The 18,459-nt window shown below is 39.1% G+C and overlaps 1 protein-coding gene across 3 annotated transcripts in view; it reads right to left on the reverse strand.

Moving 5' to 3' along the window:
- fam184aa (family with sequence similarity 184 member Aa) overlaps nucleotides 1–18,459 on the reverse strand; it is an 85,667-nt gene that overhangs the window by 32,009 nt on the left and 35,199 nt on the right. For all 3 annotated transcript variants that reach the window (XM_064925608.1, XM_064925600.1, XM_064925589.1), the window contains exons 8-9: nucleotides 5,474–5,595; nucleotides 4,491–4,641 (exon numbers count right to left, since the gene is read on the reverse strand). In XM_064925608.1, the coding sequence (XP_064781680.1) occupies nucleotides 4,491–4,641; nucleotides 5,474–5,595 (273 nt within the window). The remainder of the gene's footprint in view (nucleotides 1–4,490; nucleotides 4,642–5,473; nucleotides 5,596–18,459) is intronic.

Here is an 18,459-nt window from a genome sequence, read left to right on the forward strand (position 1 = left end):
TGTTTTTCCAGCAGCAGACTATGATTGATAATGTCAAAAGCTGCACTGAAGTCTAACAAGCCAGCCCCCACAATAATTTTATCATCAATTTCTCTCAGCCAATCATCATTCATTTGTGTAAGTGCAGTGCTTGTTGAGTGTCCTTCCCTATATGCATGCTGAAAGTCCGTGGTCAATTTGTTTACTGTGAAATAACAATGTATCTTTACAAACACTATTTTTTCCATAAGTTAACTAGGGGTTGGTAACAGACTGATTGGTCGGCTATTTGAGCCAGTAAAGGTGTTTTTAATATTCTTGGGTAGCGGAATGACTTTAGCTTCCCTCCAGGCCTGAGGGCACACACTTTCTAGTGGGCTTAAATTGAAGATGTGGCAAATAGGAGTGGCAATATCATCCGCTATTATCCTCAGTAATTTTCCATCCAGATTGTCAGACCCCGGTGGCTTGTCATTGTTGAATCGACAACCATACTTTTTTCACCTCTTCCACACTGACTTTACGGAATTTAAAAGTTCAATTTCTTGTCTTTCATAATTTGGTCAAATATACTTGGATGTGTAGTGTCAGCGTTTGTTGCTGGCATGTCATCTCTAAGTGTGTTTATCTTTCCAATGAAAAAGTAATTCAAGTAGTTGGCAATATCAGTGGGTTTTGTGATAAATGAGCCATCTGAATCAATAATAATGGAGCCAAGTTGGCTTTTCCCCCAAAAATTTCATTTAAGGTGCTCCAAAGCCTTTTATTATCATGCTTTATATAGTTTATCTTTGTTTCCTAGTAAAGTTAAATTTTATTTAGCTTAGTCACATGATTTTTTACTTTGCAGTACACTGCCAATCAGTTGGGCTGCCAGACTTAATTGACATACCTTTTACCTTATCCCTCTCAACCAAACAATTTCTCAATTACTCATCAAACCACAGGGATTTAACAGTTTTTACAGTCATTTTCTTAATGGGTGCGTGCTTATTAGTAACTGGAATAAGCAATTTCATAAATGTGTCAAGTGTCTGGTTGCTTCTCATTATACACCTAAGACCAGCAAATATTCTTCACATCATCAAGATATGAATCACTACAAAACGTATTGTATGACCTCTAATAGACTATATTAGGCCCAGCCTTGGGAACTTTGGTTTTCCTAGATATGGCTATTATACTGTGATCATTACATCTATTTGGATACTGCTTTCAAGCAAATGTATGCAGCATTAGTAAAGATGTGATCAATACATGTTGATGATTTCATTCCTGTGCTGTTTGTAAATACCCTGGCAGGTTGACTGACAACATGAACCAGGTTGCAGGCACTGCTTAAAGTTTGAAGTTTTTTCTTGAGTGGGCAGCTTGATGAGAGCCAGTCAATATTTAAAATCACACAGAAAATATACCTCTCTATTGATATCACATACATTATCAAGCATTTCACACACAATGTGTAAATACTGATTGTTAGCACATGGCGGTATATAGCAGCTTCCCACAAGAATGTGCTTTAGGTGAGGCAGATGAACCTGTAGCCCGAAACATTTGACCCAAGTTAAACAATTTAAAGGCAATGCTACCAAATACTAATTGAGTGTATGTGGTAAACTTCTGACCAATTGGGGAAAGAAATAAAATCTGAAATAAATCACTCTCTCTACTATTATTCTGACATTTCACATTCTTAAAAAAAAGTGGTGATCCTAACTGACTTAAAACAGGGATTTTTTTTTACCAGGATTAAATGTTAGGAATTGTGAAAAACAGAGTTTAAATGTATTTGGCTAAGACGTATGTAAACCTCCGACTTCAACTGTATATACACACACACACAGTACCAGTCAAAAGATTGTACACACCTACTCATTCCAGGATTTTTCTTTATTTGTACAATTTTCTACATTGTAGAATAATAGTGAATACATGAAAACTATGAAATAACACATATGGAGTCATATAGTAACCACAAAAAGTTTTAAATGAAAATATATTTTATATTTGAGGTTCTTCAAAGTACTCACCCTTTGCTTTGATGACAGCTCTGTACACTCTTGGCATTCTCTCAACCAGCTACATTAGGTTGTCATGTATTTCAATTACCAGGTGTGCCTTGTTAAAAGTTAATTTGTGCAATGTATTTTTTTCTTAATGCGTTTGAGCCAATCAGTTCAGTTGTGACAAGGTAGGGGTGGTATTATACAGAAGATAGCCCTATTTGGTAAAAGTCCATATTATGGCAAGAACAGCTCAAATCGGCAAGGAGAAATGACAGTGCATCATTACTTGAAGACATGGTCAGTCAATACACAAAATGCAAGAACGGAGGATGGCCCAGAGGAGGAAAAGAAGACCCAGAGTGAGTGCTGCATCGGATGACCTGGCCTCCACAAATCACCCGACTTTAACCTAATTGAGATGGTGTGGGATGAGTTGGACTGCAGAGAGAAGGAAAAGCAGCCAACAACTGCTCAGCATATGTCGGAACTCCTTCAAGACGGTTGGAAAAGCATTCCAGGTGAAGCTGGTTGAGAGAATGTCAAGAGTGTGCAAAGCTGTCATCAAGGCAAAAGGTGGCTACCCTGAAGAATCTAAATGATTCAATATATTTGGATTTTTTCCCCCACTTTTTTGTTTACTATATGATTCCATATGTGTTACTTCATCGTTTTGATGTCTTCACTATTATTCGACAATGTAGAAAATAGTAAAAAAAATAACAAAAAACTGTGAATGAGTAGGTGTCCAAACTTTTGACTGGTACTGTAGATATATCAAAAGCATTTGATAAAATATAGATTTTGGCCTTCACAACTAAAGCCCATAGAAATGCATTGAATAACAAATTCATAAATGGGAAAACAGAGGTTTTGAACTGTCTGTCCTAAATCTAGGATGTATAAATGTTATTTTAACACATATTTAACCCCTTTTTTTAAGCACAAAACTACCTTCATACTTCTATTAGTTAAAAAAAAAAATTGGTACCAGTTACCTTCAGATGAGTCCCGTGACACTTGTGAGGGTCCTAGAGCAAAATGCACCCTTGAGAATCTCCCCTTTCCAAAGTGGGGTCCCATTAGTTTGTAACCAAAATGGTTTGGGCGCTACCAAACAGAAGTTGGCACATCGACAGTACTTCAGACAAGTCTTTATGACACTTGTGGGGGTTGTGAGAGTCTCCCCTTTCCAAAGAGTGGTCACGGATTTTGCTGGGTATTTTTTTGTTATTTCCTAGTTGCTAAAACTCTAATAGTTTGCCTATTTTCAGTGTTATTTTAATTACACAACTTTCCTAGGCCTTTATATCCTATAACTGCAGAGACCTTATATCCTAGGGGTGGCAGTGTAGCCTAGTGGTTAGATCATTGGTTGCAAGTTCAAATCCCCGAGCTGACAAGGTACAAAATCTGCCGTTCTGCCCCTGAACAGGCAGTTAACCCACTGTTCCTAGGCCGTCATTGAAAATAAGAATTTGTTCTTAACTGACTTGCCTAGTAAAATAAAGGTAAAACAAATAAATAAATAACACAGAAAAGTACATGTTTTGTAATAACTGCACTGTGATTTTATTTAAGTGAAGAAAAAATATATATACACATTGTCTTTCGGATATGGATTTTTCTTAACATTAAGGATCCCAACTTAGTTTAAACGTTTTAACATTTAAACGTTCACAACCCTACTCTATATAATAATGTACGTTTTCTTGAATTTGTTCTGGATTTGAGGACTGTGAAATGTGGCATGTCTGGTGGGGTAAGTGTGTGTGTTATTAGTTTGCTGTGTATAAGTTGACTATGCAAACCATTTGGAATGAAGTGATGCATTCAGTCTCTCCTCTAGTTTTAGCCAGAGAGACCGTCATGCATACTTTAGCCCTCTGAAGAGCAAGACTGTTCTGGGCCAGCTGAAGTGTTTCTATGTCCTTCTTTGCAGCACCAGACCATATGACTGGGCAATAATCAAGATACGATAAAACTGGCATGTCTAGGCTGGACACATTGCCATTCAGGTGTCCACCGAGTGTGGCTAACACCTCATGTTCCTTTTATTCAACAGTCGGTAGAGAAAGCAACTTGAGTGTTCCGAGATAAATCACAAGTTCTTCCGACTGGCATGGAAGTGGCTAGAATATTATGAAGTGTAAGGATAATTAGGAGTCAAACTAGGGTATTTGGTGCAGTGTGAGTGTGTGACGTGTTCAACAGGCTGTAGTGTTGTTACAATCCCAGTATCCTGATGATATGATACTACATTTGCCATGGCAAAAAAAGAAAACAAGACTCAGACTAAACTCTATGGTAATTTACAAACCTGATTCAAGTAAAATGGTGAGCTACACCTTGAAAAATTAACAAATGTGACAACATAAATCCACATTTTAAAATTAAAATAATTTTACTCAGGAAATCCAGTCTGCTTCATGTTTTCTTTCCTTACTTACTCAAAAGTACTGTGATACTGAAAATCGTGACAATGCGAAAGAGAGTGTGTTACACTACCTGTTCCAGCAGGTCCTCCACTTTCCTCTGCCAGCCTTCTCTGGCCGCCATCAACTCCAGCTCCTTCTGCTGAGACAGCTGGGACAAGGAGGCTTGTCTGTCAGCCTCATATTCCTCCGTCAATTCCTCCTTCAGCAACCTCAACTCCTCCCTATAGTGGGTAAGGGTAAGGAATGGGTAGAGAGAGAGAAAGAGAGACTTTGATGATCCTGAAGCCTGAAACACTACATCTCAGATTCTGGGTTGCACAGCCATACTGGGTAATCTCATTCACCAGACACTTCAGCCCAATGCTTGAAAGGTCTACGAGATCAACAAGTCAAACATAGCCTTTGTAAACCCAATAGAAAGAGTGGGTAAAAGTCCTGATCCAGTAGAAAAATAACCAATCTATAAATGTATTCCACCGAAATGTGTCTTGCACATTTAACCCAACCCCTCTGATGAAAGAGGTGCAGGGGGCTGCCTTAATCGATGTCATCATGCCTGGGGAGCAGTTGTTGTTGTGGGTAAACTGCATTGCAGGCTCAAGGATTCGAACCAGCGACCTTTCAGGTTACTGGCCCAACGCTATGAACTGTGCTTCTACACCTGCATTGCTTGCTGTTTGGCGATTAAGGCCGGGTTTCTGTACAGCACTTTGTGACATCAGCTGATGTAAGAAGGGCATCATAAATACATTTGATTGATTTGATTGAACCGCTAGGCTACCTGCTGTAGCCATTACCATTATCTCTAATCAATCACCTCCCTCCCACTTGGCTTTAACTCTAATAAATAATCTCCCTCCGAACCTCATAACCCATTCCCCTATCTTGTGTATCTCTGATTCGGAGCCACGCCTTGCAGTCATGTGATTTGCTAAAATCAAATTCTGCCAAACAATTTTAATTTATTTAGTCACTACCACATAGGCCATATTTGAGTTGTTATTCCAGGCTTATCTGCACTATCCACCATAGCTGGCTGACATAAAGGCCTACCTCAGAGCATAAGTCCATTTTTGGTCCAGGTCTTCAGCCATTTTGTCAATTTTCTGCTTCTCCTCTGTCCTTATGGACATTACCCTGGCTTCATGCTGCTGTTTCTGGGTCTCAATCTCCTCCTGGACACGTGGACAAACCAGAGACAAGTTCAGGGAAGTTGAGGCACAATACAATATAAGTTATGAGTACAGAAAAGGGAAATGTAGTTAAACATTTGGTTAAAAAAATTACTAATTTCTTCTCAATGAGGAGAATCTGCAGTTTAGACTGACACCAAAAGCAAGATTATATTGATAAATGTTCCACTTTGTTTCTCTTTGGATATACTCTGTAATTACAATTCAACCCAAGCTATTAACCAGGGACAGGTTTGCCAAAAGCATCTTAAGGCATCTTAAAGCATCTTAAGTTCATGGTTAGAATCTCCGTAGAAGCATCGCAAAGTTTCAGAGCTGTTTCCCAAAACTATTGTAACTAATGTTGCACTTGAAAACGCTTGTAAGCTAACGACTGCCTCAGACCACTCAGAACAACTAAGTGTGTCATTACTTTACACATAGAAGATATCCACAAAAAAACAGAATCAAAATGTTCGTCTCTCTGTGTCCAAAAATGACTTTGTTGAATACGGGAACTTGCTCTGCAATTTCCTGTTTACTCAAATTTGAATAGTTTGCTGAACTCCAGTTTATAGGACAAAACAAGCAATGTATAGTGTAGAGAATCATTCCACCATTTAAACCGTTGTAAAATATATTTTTAATAACCCCCAAAATTGTGTTTTTAGCTGTTTGAAACTGGTGTACAAAACCAAAAGTAAAAGACGCAAAAACAAAACTTATGAACGGGAGGCATAGAAAGAGCGAGCATAGAACAGATCTATCGCTTCTTAGAATTGCTTTCAATGGGAATGACAGGTCTATAACTTACATTTCTACGTGAAATTGGTTGGGTCTCCCAAAGAATGACATATTGCAGCGTTAATCAATTAAGTTATTTTGCCAAACTGTAGGCTACTGTGATGTGTACAACATGTGCACAATGATGTACCAACTGTGATTTTTGTCAATTATTTTAAGCCAAACTGCCTAAATAATTGAAGCCATACACTCTTAGAAAAATGGATTCCTAAAGGGTTATTTGCAGAGGGATAGGGTTTTACCATGAACTGTTTTTCTTTTAAGATAGTGGCCAAACCTTAAAAAGGTCTCCAGTTTTGGAGATACCCCTACCTGAGCTAGAACAAAACACAACCATGTCTCTTATGTATCCCATATTTTAAAAGTATGGTTGTATAAAAATATTTTATGGCAAATTTAAATGTATAGATATTGTGACACGCCCCCTAAATTCAAAAAGTACAGAATATGCCAGGCTGGAGGGTGAATCGGCCACATAAGCTCATGTAACCCAATATTTTTTACATTTGTAATACCAGTAGTCAGTTGTCTGCACCACGTACACAAAGAAACAGCATTAGCGTATTTGCTCTCATTCAATGCTGTATGGTCCTGCCTGACAGAAATATAGTTAAACAAAAATTTTATGTTTTGGCTATTGTAATCTAAATCGGCTCTAAGGAAAACAAATTTGTCAGTTATTCAGCACTGTGGCACACTCAGACGAGAGTGCGCTGAAATCAGAGGAGACAGCCAGAGCAAATTTACCAGCTACGTCTATCGACAGTTGTTGCAGGGACATTCTATTGACATGGTTACTTGCATAGTAGTCTTTTGTTAAGACATGTAGCCAGCTAGGTAAACAATTGAACCATAATCTCAACTCATGACGTTACTACCCTGCAAAACTCTGCAGGTAGCTAACCAACCAGGTTCAATAAAGAGCAAAGCAAATGGCTCTGAGATACGAATAATAAGATCATACACGTAATTTTAGCTAGTGAGCCAGCCAGCTAACGTTAGCTAGCTAGCTTACAGTACAGGGTAGCCTAGTGGTTAGAGTGTTGGACCAGTAACCGGAAGGTTGCGAGTTCAAACCCCCCGAGCTGACAAGGTACAAATCTGTTGTTCTGCCCCTGAACAGGCAGTTAACCCACTGTTCCCAGGCCGTCATTGAAAATAAGAATTTGTTCTTAACTGACTTGCCTGGTTAAATAAAGGTAAAATAAAAAAAAACCATGTTAACTCGAAATGAAAACGACTGTCAAAATTAGAAATGTGTAATATCTGAAAATGTAGCTAGCTAGACTCTCTTACCCTTATACATCATGGGTGGACGCCTGTCACGGATGCCATGGTTACCCTTGATGTATATAAAAGTTGAGTTAGACAGGATTACCTACACATGCTGACCAGCTCTAATAGACAGAAGCATGCTATATGGCAGACCAATCCAAACTCATCTCTTGGCATGTCCCGCCTACTCATTATCGTGGGAAAGTTGGTGTATTTTTATGTGGCTAAACCAACTAGGCTCGTAATTGAACCATTTTATTCGTATTTACAGATGGCATACAAGTTTATTATTAAGGCACATGAAAGTTCACATTGTTCCAGAAGTCATTTCTGCCAAAAAACGCATTTTGATAAAACATTTTAAAAAGTTCACATTCAAATGTGAAGGAGTGACCCGCAACATATGCCTAGTTTCCTGAAAGAGTCACAAGAACATAAGGCAGCTGTTCACTATAATGAACCAACACAACCTGACACTCATTGACAAGAAATTCCATCGACTTAGTGGACCTTCACATGTGATAGGAATTGCAGCTCTCTAATGTCAATGCCATCCTGAATCCCAGTCTGAATGTATGATTTTTATTTTATCGCCGATGGCGACAGCTAGTCTTCCTGGGGTACCACGCAGCAAAAAGACATAAAAGACTAAAATACTTAAATCTTTGACATACATTTAAACATTAACATAAACATTACAGACTGACAGTGCATTCACAAAGTATTCATACCCCTTGACTTATTCCACATTTTGTTATGTTACATCCTGGATTCATAATTGATTAAACAGATTTTTCTTCTCAGATGTCACCCATCTACACACAATACCCCATAATGACAAAGTGAAAACATGTTTTTTTAAATGTTTGGAGAATTTATTGGAAATTAAATACAGAAATATTTAAATGTACCTATTTACAAAAAGCCTCCAACACTCTACTCAGCAAAGTGGATGAAGTCTATCGCAGTGCCATCCGTTTTGTCACCAAAGCCCCATATACCACCAACCACTGCGACCTGTATGCTCTCGTCGGCTGGCCCTCGCTACATATTCGTCGCCAGACCCACTGGCTCCAGGTCATCTATGAGTCTTTGATAGGTAAAGCTCCGTCTTATCTCAGCTCACTGGTCACGATAACAACACCCACCCGTAGCACGTGCTCCAGCAGGTATATCTCATGGTCATCCCCAAAGTCAACACCTCTTTTGGCCGCCTTTTCTTCCAGTTTTCTGCTGCCAATGACTGGAACGAATTGCAAAAATCGCTGAAGTTGGAGACTTATATCTCCCTCACTAACTTTAAACATCAGCTATCTGAGCAGCTTACAGATTGCTGCAGCTGTAAATAGCCCATCCAATCTACTTACCTCATCCCCATATTGTTTTTATTTTGTTTTTTGTTCTTTTGCACACCAGTGTTTCTACTTGCACATCATCATCTGCACACCTATCACTCCAGTGTTAATTTGCTAAATTGTAATTACTTCGCTACTATGGCCTATTTATTGCCTTATCAAATCAAATCAAATGTTATTTGTCACATACACATGGTTAGCAGATGTTAATGCGAGTGTAGCGAAATGCTTCTGCTTCTAGTTCCGACAATGCAGTAATAACCAACAAGTAATCTAACTAACAATTCCAAAACTACTGTCTTATACACACAAGTGTAGGGGGATAAAGAATATGTACATAAAGATAAATGAATGAGTGATGGTACAAAGCGGCATAGGCAAGATACAGAAGATGGTATCGAGTACAGTATATACATATGAGATGAGTATGTAAACAAAGTGGCATAGTTAAAGTGGCTAGTGATACATGTATTACATAAAGATGCAGTAGATGATATAGAGCACAGTATATACATATGCATATGAGATGAATAATGTAGGGTATGTAAACATTATATTAGGTAGCATTGTTTAAAGTGGCTAGTGATATATTTTACATCATTTCCCATCAATTCCCATTATTAAAGTGGCTGGAGTTGAGTCAGTGTGTTGGCAGCAGCCACTCAATATTAGTGGTGGCTGTTTAACAGTCTGATGGCCTTGAGATAGAAGCTGTTTTTCAGTCTCTTGGTCCCAGCTTTGATGCACCTTTACTGACCTCGTGCACCTGTACTGACCTTACCACCTCACGCCATTTGCATACATTGTATATAGACTTTTTTCTATTGTGTACGTTTGTTTATTCCATGTGTAACTCTGTGTTGTTGTTCGTGTTATTAACTCTGTGTTGTTGTTTGTGTCTTATTTTTGGCCAGGTCGCAGTTGTAAATGTTCTCAGCTGGCCTACCTGGTTAAATAAAGGTGAAATAAAACAAATTTAAAAAATCTTGAGCATCAGCCTTTGTGGGTTTGTTACAGGCTCAAAATGGCCAGCAACAAAGACGTTTCTAATGAAACTCGTCAGTCTATTCTTGTTCTGAGAAATGAAGGCTATTCTCCATGCGAGAAATTGCCAATAAACTGAAGATCTCGTACAACGCTGTGTACTACTCCATTCACAGAACTGCGCAAACTGGCTCTAACCAGTATAGAAAGAGGAGTGGGAGGCCCCGGTGCCCAACTGAACAAGAGGACAAGTACATTAGTGTCCAGTTTGATAAACAGACACCTCACAAGTCCTCAACTGGGAGCTTCATTAAATAGTACCTGCAAAACACCAGTCTCAACGTCAACAGTGAAGAGGCAACTCCGGGATGCTGGCCTTCTAGGCAGAGTTCCTCTGTCCAGTGTCTGTGTTCTTTTGCCCATCTTAATCTTTTATTTTTATTGGCCAGTCTGAGATATGGATTTTTCTTTGCAACTCTGCCTCTTCAGCATCCCGGGGTCGCCACTTCACTGTTCATCTGTGGAGATGGGAGAACCTTCCAGAAGGAAAACCATCTCTGCAGCAGTCCACCAATCAGGCCTTTATGGTAGAGTGGCCAGACGAAACCCTCTCTTTAGTAGAAGGCACATGACAGCCTGCTTGGAGTTTTCCTAAAGGCACCTAAAGGACTCTCAGACCATGGGAAACAAGATTATCTGGTCTGATGAAACCAAGATAGAACTCTTTGGCTTGAATGCCAAGCGTCACGTCTAGAGGAAACCAGTCACAATTCATCACCTGGCTTCTAAACAGCTTCTACTCCTGAACATCTAATCAAATGGCTACCCAGAATATTTGCATTGCCCTCCCCCCTCTTTTACACCACTGCTACTCTCTATTGTTATCATCTATGCATAGTCACTTTAATAACTCTACCTACATGTACATATTACCACAACTAACCAGTGCCCCCACACATCGACTCTGTACCAGTACCCCCTGCATATAGTCTCGCTATAGTTATTTTCTGCTGCTCTTTAATTAATTGCTACTTTTATTTCTTATTCTTATCTGTATTTTTTTAAACTGCATTGTTGGTCAGGGGCTCGTAAGTAAGCATTTAACCGCATGTGACGAATACGATATTGTTAGATTTTTGATACCATCCCTACAGTGAAGCATGGTGGTGGCAGCATCATGCTGTGGGATGTTTTTCAGCGGCAGGGACTGGGAGACTAGTCAGCATCGAGGGAAAGATGAACGGAGCAAAGCACAGAGAGATCCTTGATGAAAACCTGCTCCAGAACATTCAGGACCTCAGACTGGGGCGAAAGTTTTCCTTCTAACAGGACAATAACCATGAGCACACAACCAAAACAATGCAGGAGTGGATTCGGGACAAGTCTCTTAATGTACTTGATTGGCCCAATCAGAGCCCGGACATCTCTGGAGAGTCCTGAAAATAGCTGTGCAGTGATGCTCTCCATACAACCTGAAAGAGCTTGAGAGGATCTGCAGAGCAGAATAGGACAAACTCTCCAAATACAGGTGTGCCAAGCTTGTAGCGTCATAACCAAGAAGAAGCAAGGCTGTAATCGCTGCCAAAGGTGAATCAATAACTTAGCAAAAATGTCTAAAAATCTGTTTTTGCTTTGTCATTATGGGGTTTTGTGTGTAGATTGAGGAAAAACTTAACATTTTGAAAAAATGAAGGGGTCTGAATATTTTCCAAATGGACTGTAAATATTAACAAACATTGAAAAGCTACTTGGCTTCACGTATTCAAAAACAGAGGCATGGCAGTGCCACTCGTAGTCCGAAATACAGTGAGGCAAAAAGGTATTTAGTCAGCCACCAATTGTGCAAGTTCTCCAACTTAAAAAGATGATACGATGAAAATTACAAGCCGAGGTACACTTCAGCTGTCCAGAACATGTCAACAACCTCAAACAGTCACACTCCAAACTCCACTATGGCCAAGACCAAAGAGCTGTCAAAGGACACCAGAAACAAAATTGTAGACATGCACCAGGCTGGGAAGACTCTGCAATAGGTAAGCAGCTTGGTTTGAACAAATCAACTGTGGGAGCAATTATTAGGAAATGGAAGACATACAAGACCACTGATAATCTCCCTTGATCTGGGGCTCCACGCAAGATCTCACCCCGTGGGGTCAAAATGATCACAAGAACGGTGAGCAAAAATCACAGATCCACATGGGGGGACCTAGTGAATGACCTGCAGAGAGCTGGGACCAAAATAACAAAGCCTACCATCAGTAACACACTACGCCGCCAGACGTGTCCCCCTGCCAGTACATGCCCAGGCCTGTCTGAAGTTTGCTAGAGAGCATTTGGATGATCCAAACAAAGATTGGGAGAATATCATATGGTCAGATGAAACCAAAATATAACTTTTTGGTAAAAACTCAACTCGTCGTGTTTGGAGGACAAAGAATGCTGAGTTGCATCCAAAGAACACCATACCTACTGTGAAGCTTGGGGGTGAAAACATCATGCTTTGGTTTTTCTGCAAAGGGACCAGGACGACTGATCCGTGTAAAGGAAAGAATGAATGGGGCCATGTATCGTGAGATTTTGAGTGAAAACCTCCTTCCATCAGCAAGGGCATTGAAGATGAAACGTGGCTGGGTCTTTCAGCATGACAATGATCCCAAACACACTGCCCGGGCAATGAAGGAGTGGCTTCGTAAGAATCATTTCAAGATCCTGGAGTGGACTAGTCAGTCTCCAGATCTTAACCCCATAGAAAATCTTTGGAGGGAGTTGAAAGTCTGTGTTGCCCAGCAACAGCCCCAAAACATCACTGCTCTAGAGGAGATATGCATGGAGGAATGGGCCAAAATACCAGCAACAGTGTGTGAAAACCTTGTGAAGACTTACAGAAAATGTTTGACCTCTGTCATGAGAGTTGAACACAATCCTGAAAAAATGCCTCATTTATACATATTTACACATTATTTAACCGCCATCAAATGGTATTATGGCGGCCATACGGGATCTGGATACCATATTAGATTTGAGACAAAAATCGATGGTGGCTCCAAAGATCATCTGTGGTGGCTCCCGACTTAATTTCAAGAGTAGCATCTAAAAATAAAAAATCCATCAAAGGATCCTTGGACCTCAAATCAAATTCCAATGTCTGAATCCACTTGTTTTCCTCAGAGCAGATTATGCTAGGCATAACACACACAAAAACATGTGGAACTATATGTATTTTGTCAGGCAGAATTTGACTTGGAAAGTTGTCTATTAACCTTTTGTGAGTAGGGGCAGTATTTTCATTTTTGGAAAAATAACATTCCCGTTGTAAACGGGATATTTTGTCAGGACAAGATGCTAGAATATGCATATAATTGACAGCTTAGGATAGAAAACACTCAAAAGTTTCCAAAACTGTAAAAATATTGTCTGTGAGTATAACAGAACTGATTTGTAGGCGAAAGCCTGAGAAAAATCCAATCAGGAAGTGCCTCATGTTTTGAAAGGGCTGCGTTCCAATGCGTCCCTATTGAGCAGTGAATGGGCTATCAACCAGATTACTTTTTCTCCGTATTCCCCAAGGTGTCTACAGCATTGTGACGTAGTTTTACGCATTTATGTTGAAGAATAGCCGTAAGCGACTACATTGCGCAAGTGGTCACCTGATGCTCTCAGAGTGATTCTCGCATAAAATAAAGGAGGTAGCCATTATTTCAATCGGTCCTACTGAAAAACCAATTGTCCCGGTGGATATATTATCGAATAGATATTTGAAAAACAACTAGAGGATTGATTATAAACAACGTTTGCCATGTTTCTGTCGATATTATGGAGTTAATTTGGAATATTTTCCAGCGTTTTCGTGACTGCAATTTCCGCGCGATTTCTCAGCCAAACGTGAAGAACAAACGGATCTATTTCGTCTACAAAAATATTATTTTTGGAAAAAAGGAACATTGGCTATCTAACTGGGAGTCTCGTGAGTGAAAACATCCGAAGCTCATCAAAGGTAAACGATTTAATTTGATTGCTTGTCTGACTTCCGTGACCAAGTTATCTGCTGCTAGCTGTACAAAATGCTATGCTAGGCTATCGATAAACTTAAACAAATGCTTGTCCAGCTTTGGCTGTAAAGCATATTTTGAAAATCACATGTGATTTTCATGAATAGGAATATTTTTTAGTAATATTTATGTCTGTTGCGTTATGCTAATTAGTGTCAGTCGATGATTACGCTCCCTCATGCGGGATGGGGAGTCACTAGAGGTTTTAAATCAGCTACCAGAAAGTAAAGCTTACATTCATCATAAATATTAATAGTTGACATTTCCGCCTATGGTATATCTGTGTTAACTTCTTGGATATAGGGGGCGCCATTTCAATTTCTGGATGAAAAAACGTTCCCGTTTTAAACAAGATATTTTGTCACGAAAAGATGCTCGACCATGCATATAATAGACAGCTTTGGAAAGAAAACACTCTGACGTTTCCAAAACTGCAAAGATATTGTCTGTGAGTGCCACAGAACTGATGTTTACAGGCGAAACCCAGATAAAAATCCAATCAGGAAGTGCCGCATTTTTTGAAACAGCCTCATGCCAATGACTCCTTATATGGCTGTGAATGGGCCACGAATGATCTTAAGATTTCTGTTGCTTCCCCAAGGTGTCAACAGCATTGTGACGTATTTGTAGGCATATCATTGGAAGATTGACCATAAGAGACTACATCTACCAGGTGGTCGCTTGGTGTCCTCCGTTGCAATTATTGCATAATCTCCAGCTGCAGTATTTTTCCGTTCGCTTCTGATGAGAAACCAACTGTCACGACTGATATATTATCGAATAGATATGTGCAAAACACCTTGAGGATTGATTCTAAACGACGTTTGCCATGTTTCTGTCGATATTATGGAGCTAATTTGGAAAAAAGTTCAGCGTTGTAGTGACTGCATTTCCCGGTCTCTTTCTTAGCCAAACGTGATGAACAAAACGGAGCTATTTCGCCAACACAAATAATCTTTTTGGGAAAAATGAACATTTTCTATCTAACTGAGAGTCTCGTCATTGAAATCATCCGAAGTTCTTCAATGGTAAATGATTTTATTTGAATGCTTTTCTTGTTTTTGTGAAAATGTTGCCTGCTGAATGCTAGGCTTAATGCTATGCTAGGCTATCAATACTCTTACACAAATGCTTGTGTAGCTTTGGTTGAAAAGCATATTTTGAAAATCTGAGATGACAGTTTTGTTAACAAAAGGCTAAGCTTGTGTTTGAATATATTTATTTAATTTCATTTGCGATTTTCATGAGTAGGAAACGTTGCGTTATGGTAATGTGCTTGAGGCTATGATTACGCTCCCGGATACGGGATTGCTCGTCGCTAGAGGTTACCAGTTCTATATTTCCAAGATGCATTAAGATTTCCTAATGCTGTTTGTTTGTGTATGTAGGGCAGACGACTGACTACTTGTATTCCACATTTTTGTCCATCCCCCTTCCAACCAGGCATTATTCTGTACTTTTTGAGTTTAGGGTGCGTGTCACAATATCTATAAATGTAACCACTTTTGCAGTAAAATATCTTTATACAGCCATCCATTTCATATACAAATAGCCCTTAAACAGCATGGAGGTGTATTTCGTCATTGTCCTGTTGAAAAACACTTGATAGTGGGAATAAGCACTGCCATGACGTTGGCCTGGGGGTAGGTTTATGACAGTCATAAATACCTCTTCCCCCCTCTTTCCTCTCTCTACCCGACTGATGTGAAATTTGAAAACCCCTTGGTTAACATAGAGATTCTGGGAACATCAGAAGGTGGGGGGAAAATGAACTATATTCTGGTAATCCGACCAATTGAACATATGCGGTGGTACTTAATGAATATGATGTCAGTTTGGTTGTCATCTGGGACATTCTCATCAATGATAGGATGACATAAACTCTACAGTGGGAAGTCTGCACATTGTAGTTATCGGAGACACATGGAATTGTTGTTCAATTGAAATTTTTGAATCTAAAATTATTGGTCAAGAGATTACATGTAATTTTAGCTTCCAAATGAGAGATTTGGGTTTTCATAAGGTTAGGGCTCTGCTCAATCAGTGGCCCACCCCTGTGTAGAGACATGGGTTATAAAACTTTTCAAACACACCCTTCTCGCTCCACTATATAAAGCCTTGACAAAAATGTAACCTCCTGTTCCAAGTACGTGAGGCCTGCAGCCTCTGTGTTAAAAGGACTAACATGTCAACTACAGAACTAAGCCAACCTCAGCGTGAGCTTTGGTTGCGAACGGTATGAACTTTGAACTCTTATTCACTACAGAAGTGATACCTCTAAGCCGTTGAGTTAGCAACAGCAGCTGCAAACGCGGGCTAGGATAGAACAGACAGAGTATCCTGTCTACCACACAACGACGTTACTACAACGTATTCAATTGACCACCAGAGACATTCTTCAAAGGACAAAGGACTCGGTTTGGCAACGCGGCATTCCATCTACCACCAACCTACCGAAGCGCAGCTCAGAGTAAATATTTATTGCATTTTCCTTTTCCAAATGGGTGATAATTTAGAATGAATAAGATACTGTATTTACGATAGCACAGCTTCTCCCTTTGTCTCTCAGTCTTCCCGCAAAACCAGCCCCTTTTCTTTTGTGTAACCAGCTGTCACATCTGTTCTGCCCAAGAGTGACGTTTTCTTTTATGACGTAATTTGTAATCAAGGAATAATTCATTCTGTGTATGTGTAATTCTGTGTGATTAGTTAGATATTTAGTAAATAAATAATTAAACCCAATTTTGTATTGCTGATTCAACTTGTTAGCCAAGAGTATACTCCGTAATCTAAGAATTTAACATAGTCTATGATGTGAAAACGGTCTGAACATAAACATAATTGGTGCTCCCGTATCTAAAATAGAATGAGGCTTTCATTTTGATTCAGCCTGTATAAAATTGAAAAACAGATTACATAATATACCAAGTTTATTGTACAAATTTTTGGAGTGATAGAGATAAGCATTATTGTGTGTGTGTGTGTGTTGAGGATTCCCCGCCTCCATGTTGTTCTCTGATGTAGTCAGTGGGTAACTTAAGCGAATACATTTCTGTATGAGGGCTGACAAAGCTAATTATAGAAATCTGAGAAATAGAGTGTTTGGCCAAACGCAGGGCTATTTCTGCCTCCTGCGTTTCAGACGCAGGTAGGCTCTGTCATTATTCATTTCTCCAGCGAGGACAAAGAGCCAGCCGATTGAAATTCAGGAGATATAAGCTTGACCAGTGATAGATAGATATAGATAGATAGAGATATAGATATATATATATATATATATATATATATATATATATATATATATATATATATATATATATATATATATATATATATATATATATATATATACACTCGCATTTCATCGCGAGTAGACCACGGTGCATTTCGTTTGTCGCGTGTTCCAGTTACAACATCGACAAAAAACACATAAAAGGGTTTGAACATAATACGTTATAAGTAAAACCTTCCCCTTACCAAAGGAATCCTATGTGCTGCATTTTCAGGCACAAAGTAGGGTTAGCTTGCACGTGATGCTAAAGCTAACAAAGGGAAAAATCGCAATTTTGTTTTCTTGTGCCACGTTGAAATTCCTTCACCTTGCGGAACAGAAGTCCCGCCCGAGTACTTCCGTTTGATTTCAGCGTGTGCAATCATCTGACCGCTGAAGTGTGCCCTAGCATATTCTTTCATGAAGAATTATTCAGGTCACAGTCATTACTTATGATATCCAGATGGATATCAATGTCTTATTCAAAGAGAAATAATAAATTAAATTGCCAGACTTACATTCAAATAGATCTTTTCAATAATATCCAAATTGAGGAGTTTTCTAAATAAGACATTGTAAACTTTTTCCAAACTAACCTAGATGAAGCAACTTCTCAGGTTAATTAAAGTTTAATTCCCAAATAGCCTATACAGGTCTGATTTATCATTACATTGATCAATCAATAAAATTAGTTTTTTGCAAAACCATTCAGTAATCCAGTACTGACAGAAGTCCCGCCCCAGCGGGATGTGGCATCGGCCTTAGGGAGAAGTGTACCACAGTGTTGAATGTTCCCAACATTTGATCTGCTGTTTACACTTATGATATCCAATCAATGGAGATTGTAAGGATTATCGTCTCATTCTATTTAATAAGTAAAAATTTTGAACATACCTTAATGTTCTTCCAATCAAATGAGACCATTTTAAACTTCTCATATTAACCTGGATGAAGCAACATCTCAGGTTAATTAAAATGTAAAACCCAGATAGCCTACCCAGGTAGGATTAATCATTGGCATTGATTAATTCATTCAATTTGCTTATGCAAATTCATTCACGTCCAACTTCCACATTACTGGTACGGTACTGATGGTTCATCAACATCTATAAATAGATTATACTTGTCT

This window comes from Oncorhynchus masou, chromosome 2 (genome assembly GCF_036934945.1).
Source record: "Oncorhynchus masou masou isolate Uvic2021 chromosome 2, UVic_Omas_1.1, whole genome shotgun sequence".
In the NCBI taxonomy this organism is placed as follows: Eukaryota; Metazoa; Chordata; class Actinopteri; order Salmoniformes; family Salmonidae; genus Oncorhynchus; species Oncorhynchus masou.